Raw genomic sequence first — 18,975 nt, forward strand, 5'->3', positions numbered from 1 at the left:
GTTTGATGTTAAGATCATTAACTACTACTACAGTTAAAAGTGATTTAGTCAAAGCCACTTAATCACAAATCAGTTGTTTTCTGTCATACTTTAACCTAAATGCCTATGTTTGGTATATGAGACCTTTATACAGAAAAATGAAGGAAGAACTTCTGAAAAGGATAGAAGACATAGATCAAAGTTTCCAAATTACACAAAAGCCTAGTTTTGAAATTTGTTGGATATGAAAAAGTTGTCTGATTTCAGAGCACATTTAACCAATCTGAAAATCTTTAAGAGTTTGTAGCTACTGAATAGCTTTAGAAATTATCTATTTATTCAGTTGTGTAATTTTAACTCTTGGTTTCAAGCTTTGACATGAACTATTAAACAACTTCTGTAAATATTGATAAAAGGAAATAAGTTATATATATAAAATAGTATGTTTTTGAAGGATATGAATTTTGGAGAAGAAATTGCTCTAATGAGTATGAGTTGAGTTTGAGAATGAGGATGAGTTTGAGAGAAACAATCTTTTATCCAATTACCTAACATACACCAGTATTACAAAGTATTTTCCTAATTCTTAACATGGTGTCTTGAGAGAAGTAGAATAGAGCACAGTCTCAGATATTTACTCAAGGCTGAAAGTTGAATAGCTGATCTTACAGAATTTTTTAAGCGTCTGACTTGATTCTGTGAAAATTAAACTTGTGACATACATAGTCTTCCTGCTGTGAAACTGATCTTTCATCTCTTAGAATTTTTTAGTAATCTTCCTTACAGCGTTAAGTGCTTTAACTCAGTAGCTTATTATCCTAATACAAGAACAGTTAACCAAAACTAATGCAGATGCAGTAAATTAGAGATGCAACTTCTGTTTTTCATCACCTGCCACCAATCACTAGTTCATATAAAAGGACGGTTTTATTTCTAGAAAAATGTTCTAGTACAGCAGCAGTTTAAGTTTTTAAATGTTAATATTTCCAGAGAAGGAAGGTCCGGAGAAAAAGAAAATGAAGAAGGATGCTGGAAATAAGAAATCAACACCAGTTAGCATTCTTTTTGGTTATCCTCTGTCAGAGCGCAAACAGATGGCACTTCTCATGCAGATGACAGCAAGAGACAACAGTCCAGGTGATCTTACAAAGTTAACAGCTTTCTTCCTCCTGCCTGTTTAATTCTCTCCCAATCAGATTATTCTGAACCCTGATGTTTTTCAACCATCCTTGATTTTTATTGAAATTTTAAAAAATTACTTGTAATTCTGTTAAAACTCTATTTCCCATTGTCGAGTAATTTGATGAAAAGTTCTTGACCTTCTGTATTTATGTGCAAAGCTTTGCATTATGATAGCTGCAAAACCTGAAAATCTCTTTTCTTCCTTTATTTTTGCCTCTCAAACACTGTTCCATATGCATGATTTAAAAACTGAAATGTTACCTATTTTTTTTATGAAGTTTAACTATTGTCTCCATTTGGAGCAGGATTTTAATTTATAAGGAAATGGCATCATTTCCTTACTATTTAATGGGAGAGAGGAGACGTGTTGTTTTCAATTCAGAACTTCACTGTCCTTGGTCCAGTTGTATTTAAAACAGGAGTAATGTTTTTACAAAATTGGCATTTAAAAGTGAATGGCAACGTTTCCTTAACAAACGACCCAGTTCACTCAAAAACATTTGTGTTGGCTGTACTGCTGAGGAAGTGCATGGAGTACAATACACAGACAGTAATTCCTTAAACTGGCATCCCACTACATAAAAATACAGTGGAATTGTGCTGGAGGAAGGGGAAGCAGAGTAGATACTAATCTGTGTGGTCATGCTTTGTCTTGTTTCAGCAGAATTTATACCAGAGTATGTGAACCTTGTAGTTTGGATAGACTTCATCTGTCCTTGAAACCTACTTTAGAAAGAGTGAGATTTTGCAAAACATCTTTTTACATGTTGCAAATAGGCATTTTGTTCATACATGTGAAATGACAAACACATCCTTTATTTAAATATAATTATTCACAGATTATTGTCATCTTTAAATGCAGGTGTTAAAATGAGGTGAAGTAAAAATAGTTTTAAATGGTCACTGTAAGTTATTTAACAACTTATTTTGTAGATTCCAACTTAAATCATCCCTTACAAACAACACCAACACAAAAGAAAACTCCAAGCTCTTCTTCGAGACAAAAAGACAAAGTGAACAAGAGAAATGAACGAGGGGAAACTCCTTTACATATGGCAGCAATTCGAGGGGATGTTAAACAGGTTAAGGAGCTAATCAGTCTAGGTGCAAATGTGAATGTAAAAGATTTTGCAGGTAAGTTGATACATGTTCTCTTAACTGTACAAATCCAGAATGAATGCTGAAGTTGTTATCAGAGGTTTAATCTGAGTGCATGCTATATGCAAATGAAAAAATGTAACTTAAAACTTATTAGAAATTCTCAAATCATGTTTTTTATTTCTGATGGCAATGGTCGTACTGTGACACTATAGTACGTAGCATATTATAAGAACAGTATATTAATACCTGCAGGTTTCGGTTGTGGCCAGGGCCTTTGCATACTAGATATTTACGAAAATATGTGTGCACGCTTGCTGAACTTCATAGAATTATACTAGGCAAAGTCAGTATTTGATAATGGGATTGTAGGCTGTGTGACGAGATGCAAAGTTTCTTAACAGTGAAGGTGGTAGCACTGTAATGTACATTGTCTTCTTACTGGGACAGCTAATATGCACCAAAGCAGACTGAGTGTGGTATAGCTTGAACTTGTCATCTAGTTCTGCTAGATTAATGATAGTTTTGATATGTCAGTGATTGCTGTGACTTCAGCACTGATAAGTTGAACTTTAAGGTAAGTTGTAACTTGTACCATATTTTCCGTATCCTTTATTTAGTATCTTTCTTTGTGGTCTGTTTGTTCGTAAGACCTCCTAAATAATTTTTTGGAACCTGCTGGTAAATGTTTGCCTATTTTGCTTTTGATACTCTCATAATAGTTAAGTTTCTACATGTTTTTAGTAAAAAATCTCAGAGTAAATACGATATACCCAAAGTAATGCTTTCACAGAAGATAGAACCTGTAGTTTTGAGTAAGTAGTTGCCAGTTGTTGACTGGCTAGGCACTAAATTAAATGCCTTTACATACTGAGATAAGCCAAAGTACTTGCTGGTTTTTCCTCAACCAGTGTAAAAGGGTATAAGACTCAGGAGCTGGAGTATTGGGTAGAGATTTAGGGCATAGAAGGAAGTTAGGGTAATGAGGAGGGATGGAACAGTGAAAGGAAGGCTAAATCAGATGATAAAGGGTTGGGTGGGGTGTGGCGGTTGTCGTGGGGTTGGGGTCTAAGAAACATCTATAAAAAGATAGGATTCAGTAGATGTTACCCTCTTAAATGCAAGGACAACTCTAAAAAAATAATTTGAGTATCAGTTGCACATTATATAAACATCATAACTAACTGCTCCTAATACTTTACCTCTCAATATTGGCTCTAAACACCCGCTTTTTTGCATCCACATTAAAAGTGGATCTCTCATTCCCCATGGGGGAATGAGGAAGTAAATATAAGAAAGGGCTGTGTTGCTTTTGGTTTTGTTCAAGAAGACTGTGCTTCCATTGTGAAGGGTAATGCTGAAGAAAAGGTGACAAAATTTATGGGGAGCTGCTGGCATCCCAAGGGAATAAAGATAATATTGAGAATTCTCAGCAGTATAATTAAGTGGCAGCACTAGCAGTTTCAAGTTGTTAGGGGCATTGCATTATAGAAGCAAAAATATCATGAGAGTCTGAATGACAATTTTAACTAGACCTACAGCAAAGCCTGCTAAAGATGCTCGGTTTGTGTGTCTGGATGGTTATAGTGAGAATTATATTCTCAAAGGGAATGGGTGAGATGAGCTGAGGTAGCAGGCCTCAGTGGGAGAAATTCAGAACTATACAGTAAATTTAGTTGTCAGTTCAAACTTGACATCAAGAGAAGACATTAATGAGATGGACTACAAATCTTGGTTTTAGGTAAGAAACAGATCAGTAATTTCTTGGTTTACAGAGGGTAGCTGAATTTCTGTTTGAAGATGAGGCTGCTCAGGACTGACATGTAGAGGAAGAACAGAAAGGAAGCAGAAGTAGAACCCTGTGATATCTTCAGAGAAGTTGAGAGAGGAGATGACAAGAACTTGTTGACAAGAGCAATTTTAGAAGAGGAGGGGGAGGTTCAGGGGAAGACAGACCCATAGAAATCACAGGGAGAACAGAAACACTTCAAGAAGAGATGTTGTGGTAGGTTAACCTTGTCTGGCTGCCAGATGCCCACCCAGCTGCTCTCTTACTTCCACTCCTCAGCAGGGCAGGGGGAGAAAATAAGATGGAAAAAAGCCCTTGTGTTAGAGTTAAAGACTGTTTAAAAGCTGCACGTGCAAGCAAAGGAAAAAGAGGGGACTCATTCACTGCTTCCCATTGGCAGGCAAATATCCAGCCACTTCCTCGGAAGCAGGGCCCCAGCAGGTGTAACAAACGCCCATAACTTGGGAAGACAAACGCCCATAACTAGGAACATCCCTCCTTCCTTCTCCTTTCCTTGAACTTTTATTGCTGACCATGACATCATATGGAATAGAATATCCCTTTGGTCACTTTGGGTCAGCTTGTCCTGGCTGTGTCCTCTCCCAACCTCTTGCTCCGGAGGAGGGAAAGAAAAAGCCTTGACACTGTGCAAGCACTGTTCAGCAGTAGCCAAAACACTGGTGTGTTACGAAACACTGGTTTAGCCCCAAATACAATGCACAGCACTGTATGGGCTTCTATGAAGGAACTTAACTTTGCAGCTTCATCCCAGCCTGACCTAGTACAGATACTTAATTTTAAAGGCAGATGAAAGGCTGAGGAGAATTGCTGAGAGCTGGTTCTGAGAATCAGTTGGGAGCAAGTTGTTGGAGGAGGTGTTTGGGATAAAGTGAGATACTTTTCCATTGGTAATACAAAATGAGAACCAGAGGTGGCTGACCTTCAAAATCCTGTGCAGAGGAAGAAGTCAAGAAGAGGGGGAGGATTTGAGCAGTGAGTCATGAGTGGAGAAAAACAAGAATTTAGGATGCAGTAAAGTTTAGAGAATTAGAGTTTTATAGCTAAGAATTCAGCAGAACTAAAGGAGCAGAAAATGAATTAGTAATGGAGGAAGTAACCCTGCTCATGGGATAGCTGCCAGAATGATACTGCCATGTACGAACAAGAGTAAAGGAAACAGATGTTGAGAATAAGCCAGGACTAGAGTTGGCAGGCCAGACAATGTGATAGGATAGAAAAGCAAAGCAGTAAAACATGGAGAAGAATGAATTACGGAGAAAATTAATAGGGGAAAGAAGACAGAGATCAGAGAGCTGAGGGCAGAAGAGTGTCATTGTGAGTGAGTGGGAAAAGGGAAAGAAGCAGGTGGTAGCCAGGCCGTGTTGCAAGTGAGTGACCCAGGTGATGACTGGAGAAGAAATTTAGTATACGAAGATCAGGAAGAAGTGTTTTGCTGTACAATAAGGTAGAAGCTTTCTTCTCTGATTCTTTACTTTTTTCTTTTTTCATTTTTTTTCCCCCGTCTCTTCCTTTTTTTTTTCCTCTGTCTCTTCCTCCCCCCCCGCAATGAGTGGCAAGTGAGAAGTTGAGTAGGAAATGAAGGTGAGAAATTATACTGAGGGATTAGATAAATTAGGAGTTTTTTTGTACCTCCTCTTCATGGATGTACAAGACCATTACTGATTAGACACAGAGTTCAAGTGAATAAACTCTTCCCGACTTGCACTGGTTATGTTGGAAACGAATTGAATGCCTTCCCCAGGACTGGGCTTTGAGAAGGCATCAACAGCAGACTAGAAGTTCAGGGCAGCTATGAAGTGGAAGGCATTAAGTTGGGGAGAGGATATTGAGGTAAGGAATAGAGTGTGTATGGGTTGATTGTCATCTTCAGTTGAGGCTCTCCTACAAACAATGAGCACTGAACTTCAGATGATCAATGTGGAAATCAAAATTGCTAAAAATTATTAATGTTCTTGGAAATATCAGGAATACATTCCCTGCTAATATTTATTAATAGCTTGCTATATAGACCAATAGCTGCTGAATGTTATTAGTGATTCCTGGTACATGTTCAATGGCTCTAAAGAAGCACCGGTTATGATAATTTGCCATGCTTACTCTTTCCGACTGTGTGGGTTTCAAACTGTTTCCACATAGAATAGTGTTATTTATATATACCTAACACTGTGTTCAAATGCTCACTAGTCAAAGACTATTTAGCCTGGGGATTTTGTGCCAGATTTTGTCTTTCACTCTTCCATTAGTGGTTTCTGTGATCAATTTAATCGCAGTAAAATTGGGAATTTGGCATGATGTTTAAAGTTGGTAAGGCATGTGTTGTTCATCAGATGGATGGCATTATCTTCCTGCCTACTGTGTGTGAGTGTATTTTGAAATGTTTCAAGGCAATAGAGATCTATAGCACAGGAGGAAAAAACCAAACTTAATGACCTTTCAGACTTACTCTTACACTCTTCACTATAGGTTGGACACCACTGCATGAAGCTTGTAATGTTGGTTACTACGATGTTGCTAAAGTCCTGATAGCAGCAGGAGCCGATGTGAACACACAGGGTTTGGATGATGATACGCCACTTCACGATTCTGCTAGTAGTGGGCATAGAAATGTGAGTGTACTTGGAGAGTGGGAGGGGAATAAATACAAGTGGTTTGAAATGCTCAGTCTTTAGAACAAATCCTAACTGTCCTGATTGCTATCATATGGTTTTAGAATTCTGCTTTGCTGTTTTGGGGGCATCTTAAAGTTGTTTTGGTTTTCTTTGTTTCATCTTGCTTTTCATCCTGCTTCTATTACCAGGTATTTTCTACCAATATCTGTTTTCTTGAATGTTTTAAAGTTTTACTTTTTAATAAATAAACATTTTAATTACTTTTTTTTGGGAGACTTCTACTGTATGGAATTCTGAAAAGAAAAATGTCTCCAAGCAGTATACTGTGGGTTTGTATAAACATATAAAAAATATTTAAAGGTATATGTTCTACATCTATTTTTATATATTTGTTTATGGACTTTGAAATAGAGCACTGATGTATATGTATTCTTACTATTTTTTAAAAAATATACCAATAATGGCTTAGTGGAGAAGATAAATGGAGCACTGTAGGTATTTTATATTAATTTCTGAATTTGTTCTTTTCTGCAAACTAGATGCAGAAATGACTCTGCTCTCCCTTTGTATCTCTTTTATTTCATTACTATGTGTGTGGTCTGCTGTATAAAGCAAAAAATAGAAAATAGCCTTAAATCAAGTATACCTTCCAAACAAGAAGTTCAGTTTGAAAGGATCTTCTGGAAAGGCTAGAGAAATTAATTATGATAATCAGATTGTGAAATTTTTATTAACTGTTTAGTAACTGTTTCTTATGGGTATCTAAACAAAAGTGGGTCTTTAGATCGAACTTGCCTAAAATCATTGTAGACTTTTGGAGAACAGGACCTCTTGCTTGTCTGCTCTCAGTATATGTATCTGTGACCATCTCACTGACATTATGTCTCGGAAAAATTCTGAAGTTTCGTGTTGATATATCACTATCTGATGAATTTCCCCATTCTCTGCATGTAGGACACAAAAAACTAACTCAGACTGGATACTTTGCTGAAAATGCAGTGGCCTTAGTATCATTGTAACTTTAACAATTTGTTGCCCTTGATGCTAGAGAAATTTATGATTTTGCTGTATTGTATTCAGCTGGGGATAGGGGCGGTTTGTTCTTCCAATAAGATACTCGGATCTCTGTCGGCTTTTCTGAAGTGATGTGGAAACCAATAGTACTGCTACTTGAAAAACTTTTCCTGTTCCGTAGAGTTAAGTGCTATAGAATTTGAAGCAAGGAGGTGAATTCAGTGCAAAAGAGTAGAGAGCTTAGTAGGTGATGAACCAGATGAATTGTGTGAGGAAATGCTAGAACAGCAAGAGCAAAAGGCCACTGTTGCTTTTTTTTTATGATGATGCTATGTCTGTGTAACAGAGGACAATTTCTTTAGTCTTCCCCATTGCCTCTCTTAACAAGCAGATTACATACGCCTGGAGTTTGCATTCTAGTTGCTGAAGTCTTGTTTTGCAGTCTGTTTCATAGGTAGGAGTTTAGGATTGTAATTATCCATATTTCGTGTGTAACGGAAGATTTTTGTGCTGGTCAAGTAACATGTTGCAGAAAACCTAAAAGCTCATTTATTTAATGCTGCAGATTGTGAAACTATTGCTTCGACATGGTGGAAATCCATTTCAAGCCAATAAGCATGGGGAGAGACCTGTTGATGTTGCTGAAACTGAAGAGTTGGAAATGCTACTGAAAAGGGAGGTGCCCATCTCTGATGAGGAGGACAGTTGCTCAGGTAAAAGTAGCCATTTAGTTGGATACTTCAAGTGCATCCGTTCACCTGAAGTTAGATGGGTTTAATCTTTTGCATAGTGTTGGCTATTAAGAGTTGCTGCAGGTAGCAATTGCTATTGCTAAAGTTGTTTTCCACTTTTAGTTTTAGAGTTTCAGATGCTTCAGTTGAATTGTCTGAAATGTTTATTGTGGTTTTTTTCTTCTCTCTCCTTTAATAAGCCCTTTCTGCTCTCCAAACCAACCCTACCTCAGAATATTGGTTTTACCAGAGAAGGATACAGAGAAAAATACCACATTTATTATGATATGAATTGGTTTCTGAGAGGTTGTCTTGGAGGAAAAGATCCCCAAAGTCACTTATTTAATATCCTTAGTAGATGAATCGGGGAGCTAGTGTCTCACATGGGTATAACTTGGTTGCACTTACTCCGTAAAGAAAAGTCCCTGACAGTGGGAGAATCACTGGTTTGGGAAGGTGACCAGATAGTAGCTTGCTTACATGGAGGCAGTAATTCTTGGCCCCTGCTGTATTTCTGCAGATTAAGGAGAAGGTATAACCTCTTGGGACGCAGAAAGAACTATTGTCTCCTTGGAAGCAAAAGAGTCTTGACCTTGAGTAACTTGCTTGAGTGCCAGGCAGGAACTTTTCATTCTGCTTTCACAGAATTTTCAGGAATTCAGATTCTTTTGAGAAAAAGAAATGAGGTGGATTGAAAACAGGCTGAATGGCCAGGCCCAGAAGGTGGTGATCAGTGGCAGAGTTTAGTTGAAGGCCAGTAACTAGCAGTTACCTCAGGGGTCAAATACTGGGTCCAGACCTGTTTAACGTCATCATTAATGATTGGGGTGGAGTGTACTGTCAGGAAGTTTGATGACACAAAACTAGGAGGAGTGGCTGATGAACCAGAGGGTTGTGCTGACATCCAGAGGGACCTCGGCATGTTGGAGAAATGGGCTGACAGGTACCTCATGTAATTCAACAAGGGGAAATGCACAGTCCTAAACCTGGGGAGAAACAACCCCAGGCACCAGTAGAGGCTGGGGTCTGACCAGCTGGAGAGCAGCTTTGCAGAAAAGGCCCTGGGGGTCCTGGTGGACGCCAGTTTGAACATGAACCAGCAATGTGTCCTTGCTGCAAAGACGACCAGTGGTATCGTGGGCTGCATTAGGAGGAGTGTTGCCAGCAGGTCGAGGGTGGTGACACTTGCCCTCTGCTCAGCACTGGTGAGGCCACAGCTGGAGTGCTGGGTCTAGTTGTGGGCTGCCCATTATAAGAGAGATATGGACATACTGGAGAGAGTCCAACGGAGGGCTGGGAAGATGATGAGAGGACTGGAGCATATCTCCTATGAGGAGAGGCTGAGACAGTTCAGCCTGGAGAAGGGAAGGCTCAGGGAGATCTTACTAATGTGTACGAAGACCTGAAGAGAGGGTGGAAAGAGGACAGAGCCAGGCTCTTTTTAGTGGTGCCCAAAGACAGGACCAGAGGTGATGGGCACAACCTGAAACACAGGAGGTTCCCTCTGAACAGCAGGAAACATTTTTTCACTGTGAGGGTGACTGAGCACTGGCACAGGTTACCCAGGGAGGTTGTGGAGTCTCCATACTTGGAGATATTAAAAAGCTGTCTGGACATAGTCCTGGGCAACTGGTTCTGGGTGGCCCTGCTTGAGCAGAGGGGTTGGATGAGATGATCTTCAGAGGTTCCTTCCAACCTCAACCATTCTGTGATTCTGTGAAAATTACATGACGGAGAGCATCGTGTCACATAACTGTTAAAGTTGGTTTCTTTTTCCCTGACGATTAAAAAAAAAAACACCCCCCCCCAAAAAACCCCACACAAACCAAGTCAACTAAACAAATGAACAAAAATACCCCAAACCCAACCCCCTAGCAATGTTTTCTATTCAAGGTTTCACTATACTTTAAGCAAAAAAAAAAAAGTCATATTGCCCTATGTAGAGCTAATAAATGTTCTGATGTAGTGTTAAAATTTTTTGGCATTAGAAGAATAGCCTGAAATACAGTGCATAGTCATTCTGTTTTAAGGGACAGTTGTGGCATTGCTCCAGAGAATCTACTGAAGTTTAGCCAAATGATTAATCTTAAGAAAAATATTTTTACTTATACATAATAGAAACTTGTTACTATTTAGCAATTGATTCCTCCACAGTTGTCTGTCTGTGCAGGGTATTGCTTAGTTTCCACGGGCTGGTTTCCAAGTTCTTCGTAGTTTCTCAAGGAGTAGGATTAGAGAATGGGTGATCTGTCTCCTGTACTTCCATTGCTTTATCTTTGGTCATTAAGGAGTAAGCTCTGTGATGGGTTTGGAATGGGGAAAGACTGTTAAGAGCAAAGCAAATATGGACATGGAAGAGAGAAGCAGCAACTACCTTGTATGAAAAAGGTGAAGGGGAGGCACACTTCAAGGGGTAGTGCAGGAACATGATGGTATGTACATACGGGTGAGGGAGGAATATATAAAAAGGTGGTAGCACAGAACTAGTAATACCTTCTGGGTGCTAGAGATAATACAGAAGGTAATAGGGACTTCTGGGATCTATTTTATTGACACTGTGTTGTTGAACGCAGAGTAGCTGACAAGCCTACTGGGAAGGTACTCTGGTCTTAACAATTCTGTACTGGCAGTTGGTCCACCGATGATCCTATTGGAAATGAGGGGGAATCTTGCAGCAGAACCTTTTTTTTTTTTTTCTCTCTCATTCAAACTTTTAATGCATTGAAACTGCTTCATCACTTTCCTTAAACACTATTATTTCAAACTGTTCTGTTACTTTTTATTAAGTATGTCAAATCTCTGACTCAGTACCATGTCAGTCTGTGGTACTGAGTACTACAATACATGGTTCTTTTAAAAAGCAAACTGATAGATTCAGCTGAAGAGACTTGAGTTGCAACCTTATTTGGAGGGAACAATACATCCAGAAATACTTCTCAAAGATGTTTGAGTTCTAGATTTTCATATAATCAGGTGGTGATAAATTTTAGGAAACATATAGAGTGTTAATTTTAGGAACAGTTGAGAGGTTAACATTTTAGACTTGCAAGTCCAAGACATCCAGTACAACATACTTGCTCCATGCTATGCACTCGCATATCAGAGACCAGCTGCAGTGAATTGTAGGACAGTCTACTTGAGGCTGTCCATATCAGGTACATAAAGATTCATGAGGGAATTTCTTTACACGACCAGCTCTTTGTCTTTTAAGAACAAAAGCTTATCTGCCATTGAAACGTGACTGAATAGTTCACGTGGAGGAACATAGTTTAGTTGTTAGAGAACGTAAGAGTTGATGAATTCTTAGAGGAATGAGTCATCATAGTAAGATGTCCTTGAGAAAGAGTCAGGTTATATAGGTATTTTGTATAGTAGATGAAGTTTACAAAATTTAAAGTGCATTGCTTTTATTAGATTGGGATATAAATGCTAATTAATATTTTCACATACCTCAGTGAGAGCTGTAAAGTGTGGGGAGCACTTTGGTTTCATGACCTTTTGTTTTCTCTTAAAAAGTTTAATCCTAGTGAGAAGGTTTATTGTGTGTTTTGAGTGTAGTTTTTCTTTTTTCGTTTCTGTAAGTATGACTGCTGAACTGAACTATTTTGTCCTGAACTAAAAGTGTGAAGAATGTCCCATCAATATTCAACTAAGTTTTTGTTTTCTTACTCTAGATTCTGAAGAAGCTCCATCTGTAAATCCTTCCAGTGTAGAGGCGAATGTTGATTCAGAAGCAGAAAAGGACTCTCTAGCCAACGACAGCAAACAAACAGTCCCTAGTAAGGCACCTCTTCCATCTGCTCTTGATGAGTATGAGTTTAAAGATGATGATGAAGATGAAATGAAAAAAATGATCGATGACAAGCACATTCTTAGAAAAGACCTAAGGAAAGAGGATGAGACTGAAGTTGAAAAGAACAGCTTATTTGTGAAACAAGAGAAAGTTGTCTTTTCAAAATCATTTAAAAGCAAAAAGCAGAAACCATCTAGAGTTCTGTATTCAAGTTCTGAAAGTTCAGATGAAGAAATACTTCAGGACAAGAAGATAGTATCTCCTTGCTCTATTTCAGAGACATCAAATTCTGATGTAAGAGCGAAGAAAGAATATATGGTTACAAATGAGCACAAGCAAAAAGGCAAAGTTAAAAGGAAAGTAAAAAATCAGAGCAAAAATAAAGAGAATCAAGAACTAAAGCAAGAAAAAGAAAACGCTAGAGTAGCAAATATGGCTACTTCTGGGTTAGATTCTTTAGATAAAACGAGAGAGGAAGAAAACTTTAAGAAGTCTTTCACCCCAAAAGAAGATTCTTCCTTACATCTATTTCATATCACTGCTGGCAAATCTCCAAAGCATCCATGTGGATTAAGTGAAAAGCAGTCAACACCATTAAAGCAAGAAAACACCAAAACTTGCTTATCTCCAGGAGGTTCTGAAATAACATTGCAATCCGAATTAGTTCGGTATGATCACAACACTGATTCTGAATATCTAGTAGAAAGTTCTAGTGGCAAATCTTGCAAGCACAAAGAAAAAAGCAAGCATCATCAGAAAGATTTTCACTTAGACTTTGGTGAAAAATCTAGTCCTAAAATTAAAGAGGAAGATAATAGCTCAACATTTGAGAATTCAGAGTATACTCTGAGAAAGATTGACAAGGAAGGTAAAACACTTAAAAAGCATAAATTAAGGCACAAAGAAAGAGAAAAGGACAAGCACAAAAAGGAACAGGATGGGGAGAAGGAAAAACATAAACATAAAGACGTTCAAAGAAGTATTGAGTTTGACAGAGAATTTTGGAAAGAGAACTTTTTCAAAAGTGATGAAAATGAAGATACATTGTTAAATATAGAACATGAATCTCTTCCTTCAGACAGAAAATCAAAGCTAGAAAAAGCTGTGACAAAAGAAGAGAAGTTAGTTAAGGAGAGACAGTTCCAGAAAGAGAGAAATGCTAAAGAGGAGAGAGAGAAAGAGAAGAACAAAAAAGAAAATGAGAAGTTTCTCAAGGATGAAAAAATAAAAGATATAAAAGAAGAAAAAGAAATTATGCTTGCAGATAAAGAAGTAGAATTGTTCTGCTTTGGTGTTAAAGATGAGGCAGCCAGTGTGCATTTAATAGAAAAAGAAACAGATACTGAAAAGCAGGAAAAGAATTTAAAGGAAAATAAAGAAAAGACTGAAAAGCGGACCTCAGCCAAAGAAAAAGATGTTGAAAAGATAGAAAGAAAAAATGGAGAAAAAAAGGTAAAACATGAATACAAGATGGAGAAAGAAAAAGCAGACGTAAACGAAAATCTAGAGAAGGTAAAGGAGAAGCCAAATTTCCAGCAAGCAGAAAGATGCCATAAGGAAAATGATAAAATAAAAAGCACAGGTACTCTTAAAAAACTTGATGACAAAGAAAGAAATAAAGAAAAAGCTGATAAGAAGCATGATAAAGAAAAAGCTGATAAAGACAAACATTGGGCTGAAAGCAAAGAAAAACACTGTACTGAAAGAAAAGTCAAACAGTCTGAAAAAGAATCTGAATATACTAAATCAGAAAAAAATAGAACTAAAGACAAAGAGAAGGAACTTGAAAAAAAAGACAAATCCAAAGACAAGGAGATCTCGATAGTAGCAAACTCAAAACACATGCAAGAGGAAAGGAGATGCAGTATTACAGAAAGTAATAAAACAGTGCATGAGAAACTGTCATCTTTGAAAGAAAAACCAAAAGATGATTTGTTGAAAACTCCAGATGCTAGAGAGAAAGATAAGAAAGATAAAGATATAGACCGATACAAAGAGAGAGACAAGCATAAACTGCATCAAAGTAGTTTACTTAAACTAAAACTCGAACATGAGAAACTTAAGCCTAAACCAGCTCCTGCACCAAAGGATGCTCGACCTAAAGAAAAAAGATTAGTCAATGATGATTTAATGCAAACTAGTTTTGAAAGAATGCTTAGCCTTAAAGATCTGGAAATAGAGCAATGGCATAGAAAACATAAAGAAAAAATAAAACAGAAAGAGAAGGAACGTTTAAGAAACCGCATGTGTTTGGAACTTAACAAGATGAAAGATAAACCAAAACACTCACTAGCTGAAGTAAAAAGCAAAGAGCTGATTCGTTCAAAAAGCTCAGAGTTGCCAGATGTTTGCATGAAGGAAAAACAGCAGAAAGATGCCACAAGTAATAGATCGCAATCTGTAGATACGAGAAATGTCAATGTTATAAAGCCTTCATTGATTTTAGATAATTTAAATAGATCCCCCAAATCAGAAAGTGAAAAGACAGGTCTGAGCTCCAGATCAGTGTCTGTGGTTTCAGCTGCAAGCTCTGAGGATTCTTGCCATACCGTGGTAACTACTCCACGGCCTGTAGTCGAATATGATTCAGACCTTATGCTAGAAGGTTCTGATTCCCAAATGTCTTTTTCACAATCACCTTTTTTGGCAAGGGCCAAATCACCAGCCCTTCTTGAAAAAGATACCGATGGTCTTGCCGAGTTGCCAGATCGCATTAAGCTGCCTTTCGCAAACAGGCTTCCACCAACGTACGTTCGATCAGCATCTGTTGAAGATGTTAAACTCGTTTTGAATGAGTGTAGACCTGTTGTAGAGGTTCGAAGGTGCAGCATGCCTGCTGCTGTTTCTGAACACAGCAAACAGCCTCAAATATTGGAAGAAAACAATCAGAATGCTCTGCCGTCAGTTCAGACTTACGCTAGCACTTCTCCTAAACCAGAACTACCATGTAGCATGCTTGAAAGAGATTTTCAAGGTAGTACGTCTGGTTTGCAGTCAAACTTTACATTGTCTCCGGCTGGAGCTGTTAGCAACAAGCAGGCAACAACGGGTACAAGTACCATTAAAAATACTGCTCAGATGAGCCCTTCAGAAGACTATAATATGCATTTAGAGCCATGTAGTCAAAATGGTGTGACTCAGCAAACCAAACTGTGGGATGTGCCTTTTGACAGACTTAATTCATTAAACAATGAGTTTAATAGCTCAGGTTATGGTGTATCAGAGCAAGATACCAACAGTGTTATCACAATGCATAATTATGAAAACAGGACATTAAAAGAGCAACAAGTATCTGAGGATTTGCCTCAGCATGCAGAAATTAAGGGAAGTTCCAGTTCTCAAGGATCTGCATTATTTTTGCCTTCACAGTCACCTTGTCCTTTATCTATCCAGCCACTCCCAGATGTGTCTAAACACATTTCTTTACCAGGCATTAGCAGTCAAGATTCATCATTTGTACAACAACAAAATCTAGTTCAAACTACAACTTCTGCTTTGGATACAGATGCTACTAGTACCAGAGAGCTGGAAAATGCTGTCTTCCCTTCAAACATTAAGATGGCTGATGCTCCCGTTGCTGTATGTTCTGAGAGCTCTGCAAAGGATATTTCACAAAGCTACGAAAGGATGAATGATTTGCCTGTGGTACCATTAGAAAAAGATATTCCTGAAAGTGATAGCAGTTCACAATTAAATGTAAATTCATATGCATTCAGTAAAGCTGTTTGTAAGAATGCCCAGAGTGAAGTGGATAGTAACGCAGCAGAAACTTCAGACATTAGAAATGAAAAAGGTCAACAAGAAAAGTTGGTTTCAGTGCATGTTGTTGATAATAAAGCCGACGTTGATATCTGTGAACAAAGTTCAGGAATGTCAAAAGGAATTATAAACGAATCGGCTAATAAAAAACCCTGCACTGCAGACAGAGAAAACGTGTTGACAGATGAACCACCAGAGTACTCCTCTTTATCTAATTTGGAAAATAGTTCACAACAGATTACACAGGAAGAGGTGCATAAATACAGCCAAATAGTTAAACTAGAAGAAGAAATTGCTGAGGATCAGAAGGTGGAACAGCAAGAAGTACCTCAAAGAATCACGAGGAACAGAGCAAATATGCTTGCTAACCAGGGTAAGCAGAATCCTCTTGGCTGCACACAGACATCGGAAAAAGAGTCTGAATCGTCAGCATCCATGAAAGCAAGGATTAGATTAACTGAAGAGGATGATGCTCAGGTACATCATCCACGTAAAAGAAAGGTGTCGCGTGTGCCTCAGCCTGTACAAGTGAACCCTTCTTTACTGCAGGCTAAGGAGAAAACCCAGCAGTCGCTGGCAGCTATTGTTGATTCTTTGAAACTTGAAGAGATTCAGCCATACAGTTCTGAGAGAGCAAACCCATATTTTGAATACTTGCACATAAGAAAAAAAATAGAAGAGAAGCGTAAGTTACTGTGCAGTGTTATTCCTCAGGCACCTCAATATTATGATGAATATGTGACCTTCAATGGCTCATACCTACTGGATGGCAATCCCTTGAGCAAGATATGCATCCCAACTGTAAGTAACATGTTCTTTAAAGTATAATGAAAGACGTGTGTTTGTTTTATTTTTCTAACTTTCATATTCTTCCTGACTTGCTTCTGAACACTTGCGCTGAAAATAGTATGTTGACATATGTCAAATTATTATTGACCAGTAATGTCATATTTAAAAGCCCCATTCAGTGGAAATATGAACAGTGGTTTCACAGTTGTTACAAGACAAACCATCATGTCTGACACCTGTAAAAGGCACACAGACAAATATTTCAAAGTATTAACTACTGTAAAGCCTACCCTTTCAAAAGTGGACAGTTGTTGAGAGCTTCTTCAAAGCTGCTTCATTTGGAGGGCGGTGGATGTACAGTGCTTCAAAATGTTAAGTCCATCACCAAAAGCTTTAAGAAGAGTGGCTGCTAGCTATCTCAGTTTCTCCTTAACACTCTCAAGAGCAGCAGATGTAATCTGCCATTTCTCGGCTTTTGTAATCCATCAGCTTAAAGTATTCTGAATTTTATTTAATAATGTGAAGAACATCCTTTTTACTGAAGAACGTCTGTAGTTTAAGGACACGTGTTTAGTTCTAAGCTCTCAATAGTTCTGACAGGGGCATATTCTTGGTGGTAGCTGAAAAGGAGGTCTGTGCAATGTAGAACATAATTGGCTCAAGTGCAGTTTAATATTACTGTTTGCTATGGAAGTGCCCCTGAAGATGTTTCACAATAACATGGTTGCTGCTGGTCTCTGTTTTGAAGTCAGCATAATGATGATAGCACTAGAATCATACTTCCTTTCTTTCCTCCTCAGCACACCTGATGCTGTGCATATTATTGTACATGGGGGCATAGGGGAGACGCAAAACATTGGGCATTGATGGTTTTCTGAAGTACTGTTACTCCTGGGAGTAGGAGGTTTTCTATTTTTCCACCTATTATCTGATCCACTTAAACTGCTCTACTTCTGAGGTAAAACATATTAGCTTAAACCTCTTTGAATGGTTTATGTTACCACACGTAATAGCTGAAATAGGCTGAGACCACGTATTTGATTTCGTACAGCTGATTGTATGTCCGTTACTTAAGATCTGTCAAGTTAGGAAAAGTCTGAGTTTAGGAGTGATGGGGAGACTGTCTTAATCCTTGAATGGCAAAAATGCCTACTAAACTGAATTGTTTGTGTATGTGAAATCTGCTATGTGCAAGCCAAGCATCCAGTATTCAGCCTCTATTCCTGACTGGATTAGTTATTATGTCGACTCATTTAAGATAACTTGCCCCTACTTGAGATGTTGCCTTAGATTTTTCCAATAGAGTTGAAAATTCTTTTGATTAAGCAACGAACACAAATTTAATGTATAAAAGTAAATTTTAAGATGTTTGCTAAATTCCAGAGGTAGTCATAATCCCCTGTATAAGTGGTTTCTTTTCATTTTTCCACTATGCCTCCTGTGTCTGCCCAAGAGAATTAATACATGCATCCTCTTAACGTCAAGTGAGTTCTCTCTTACTTGATGGTGACCACAGTTCTTTGAAATTAGTAGATCAGTTATAGTCTGAGGGAAGATGTGGGTAAGATGACCCTTTTATTTGGTCTGTAAGTGAACTAGGATGTATATTAAGCTTTCCTAAAATGTACCAGGCTGTCAGCCTTCCCCAGTCTACAAATCCTTCTCAGTAGATATTGCAGCTTCTATAATGTATCTTTATCACTAGAAGCAGAGAAATTTTTTTTTTTTTTTTTAATAGCAGCTGCTAGTCAAGTACATACTGTTTCCAAGCTGCAACTTACTGCTTTGGCATCACACTTCAGTGCTTTATTTGGGACAAGCAGAAGGTGAAGAAGCATGGCATATATTTTTCCCTGGCCCATCTTCTACCTGGGCAACAGAATTCATTTCCCTGTCATAAATGGCGATATGTGTAAGCACTGTAAGAAAGGGAGGGTTATTGACTTGATACGAAAGCACTGCCTCATATTTCCTCCCTGTCTCTCTTGCTGGGACTCTGCAGTTCATGAAAATAGACTGAGGTAGTGGAGTAGTGCAAATTCGGGTAACTTACGTTCAGAAAATATCAGAGATGAATGCGTGCTCCCTATTCTCAATGGCATTTGATTACTTGTTAAAAACAAAACCCTCTAAAAAAAGTTGATAAAAATGCGAATACATACTTGAAGGATTACAGTTATTGATTGTTATGTCATTTAGATTTCTGGGTTG

The 18,975-nt window shown here is 38.1% G+C and overlaps 1 protein-coding gene across 1 annotated transcript in view; it reads left to right on the plus strand.

The window, feature by feature from the left end:
• The window catches only part of ANKRD12 (ankyrin repeat domain 12), a gene marked incomplete at its 3' end in the record, with an annotated part of 35,142 nt that extends 18,366 nt beyond the window's left edge, over positions 1-16,776 (plus strand). The window contains exons 3-7 of the mRNA XM_010295374.1: positions 970-1,116; positions 2,095-2,295; positions 6,533-6,675; positions 8,258-8,405; positions 12,098-16,776. Of these exons, the coding sequence (XP_010293676.1) occupies positions 970-1,116; positions 2,095-2,295; positions 6,533-6,675; positions 8,258-8,405; positions 12,098-16,776 (5,318 nt within the window). The remainder of the gene's footprint in view (positions 1-969; positions 1,117-2,094; positions 2,296-6,532; positions 6,676-8,257; positions 8,406-12,097) is intronic.
• Positions 16,777-18,975: the final 2,199 nt, after the last annotated feature.

This window comes from Phaethon lepturus, unplaced genomic scaffold (genome assembly GCF_000687285.1).
Source record: "Phaethon lepturus isolate BGI_N335 unplaced genomic scaffold, ASM68728v1 scaffold19480, whole genome shotgun sequence".
Lineage (NCBI taxonomy): Eukaryota > Metazoa > Chordata > Aves > Phaethontiformes > Phaethontidae > Phaethon > Phaethon lepturus.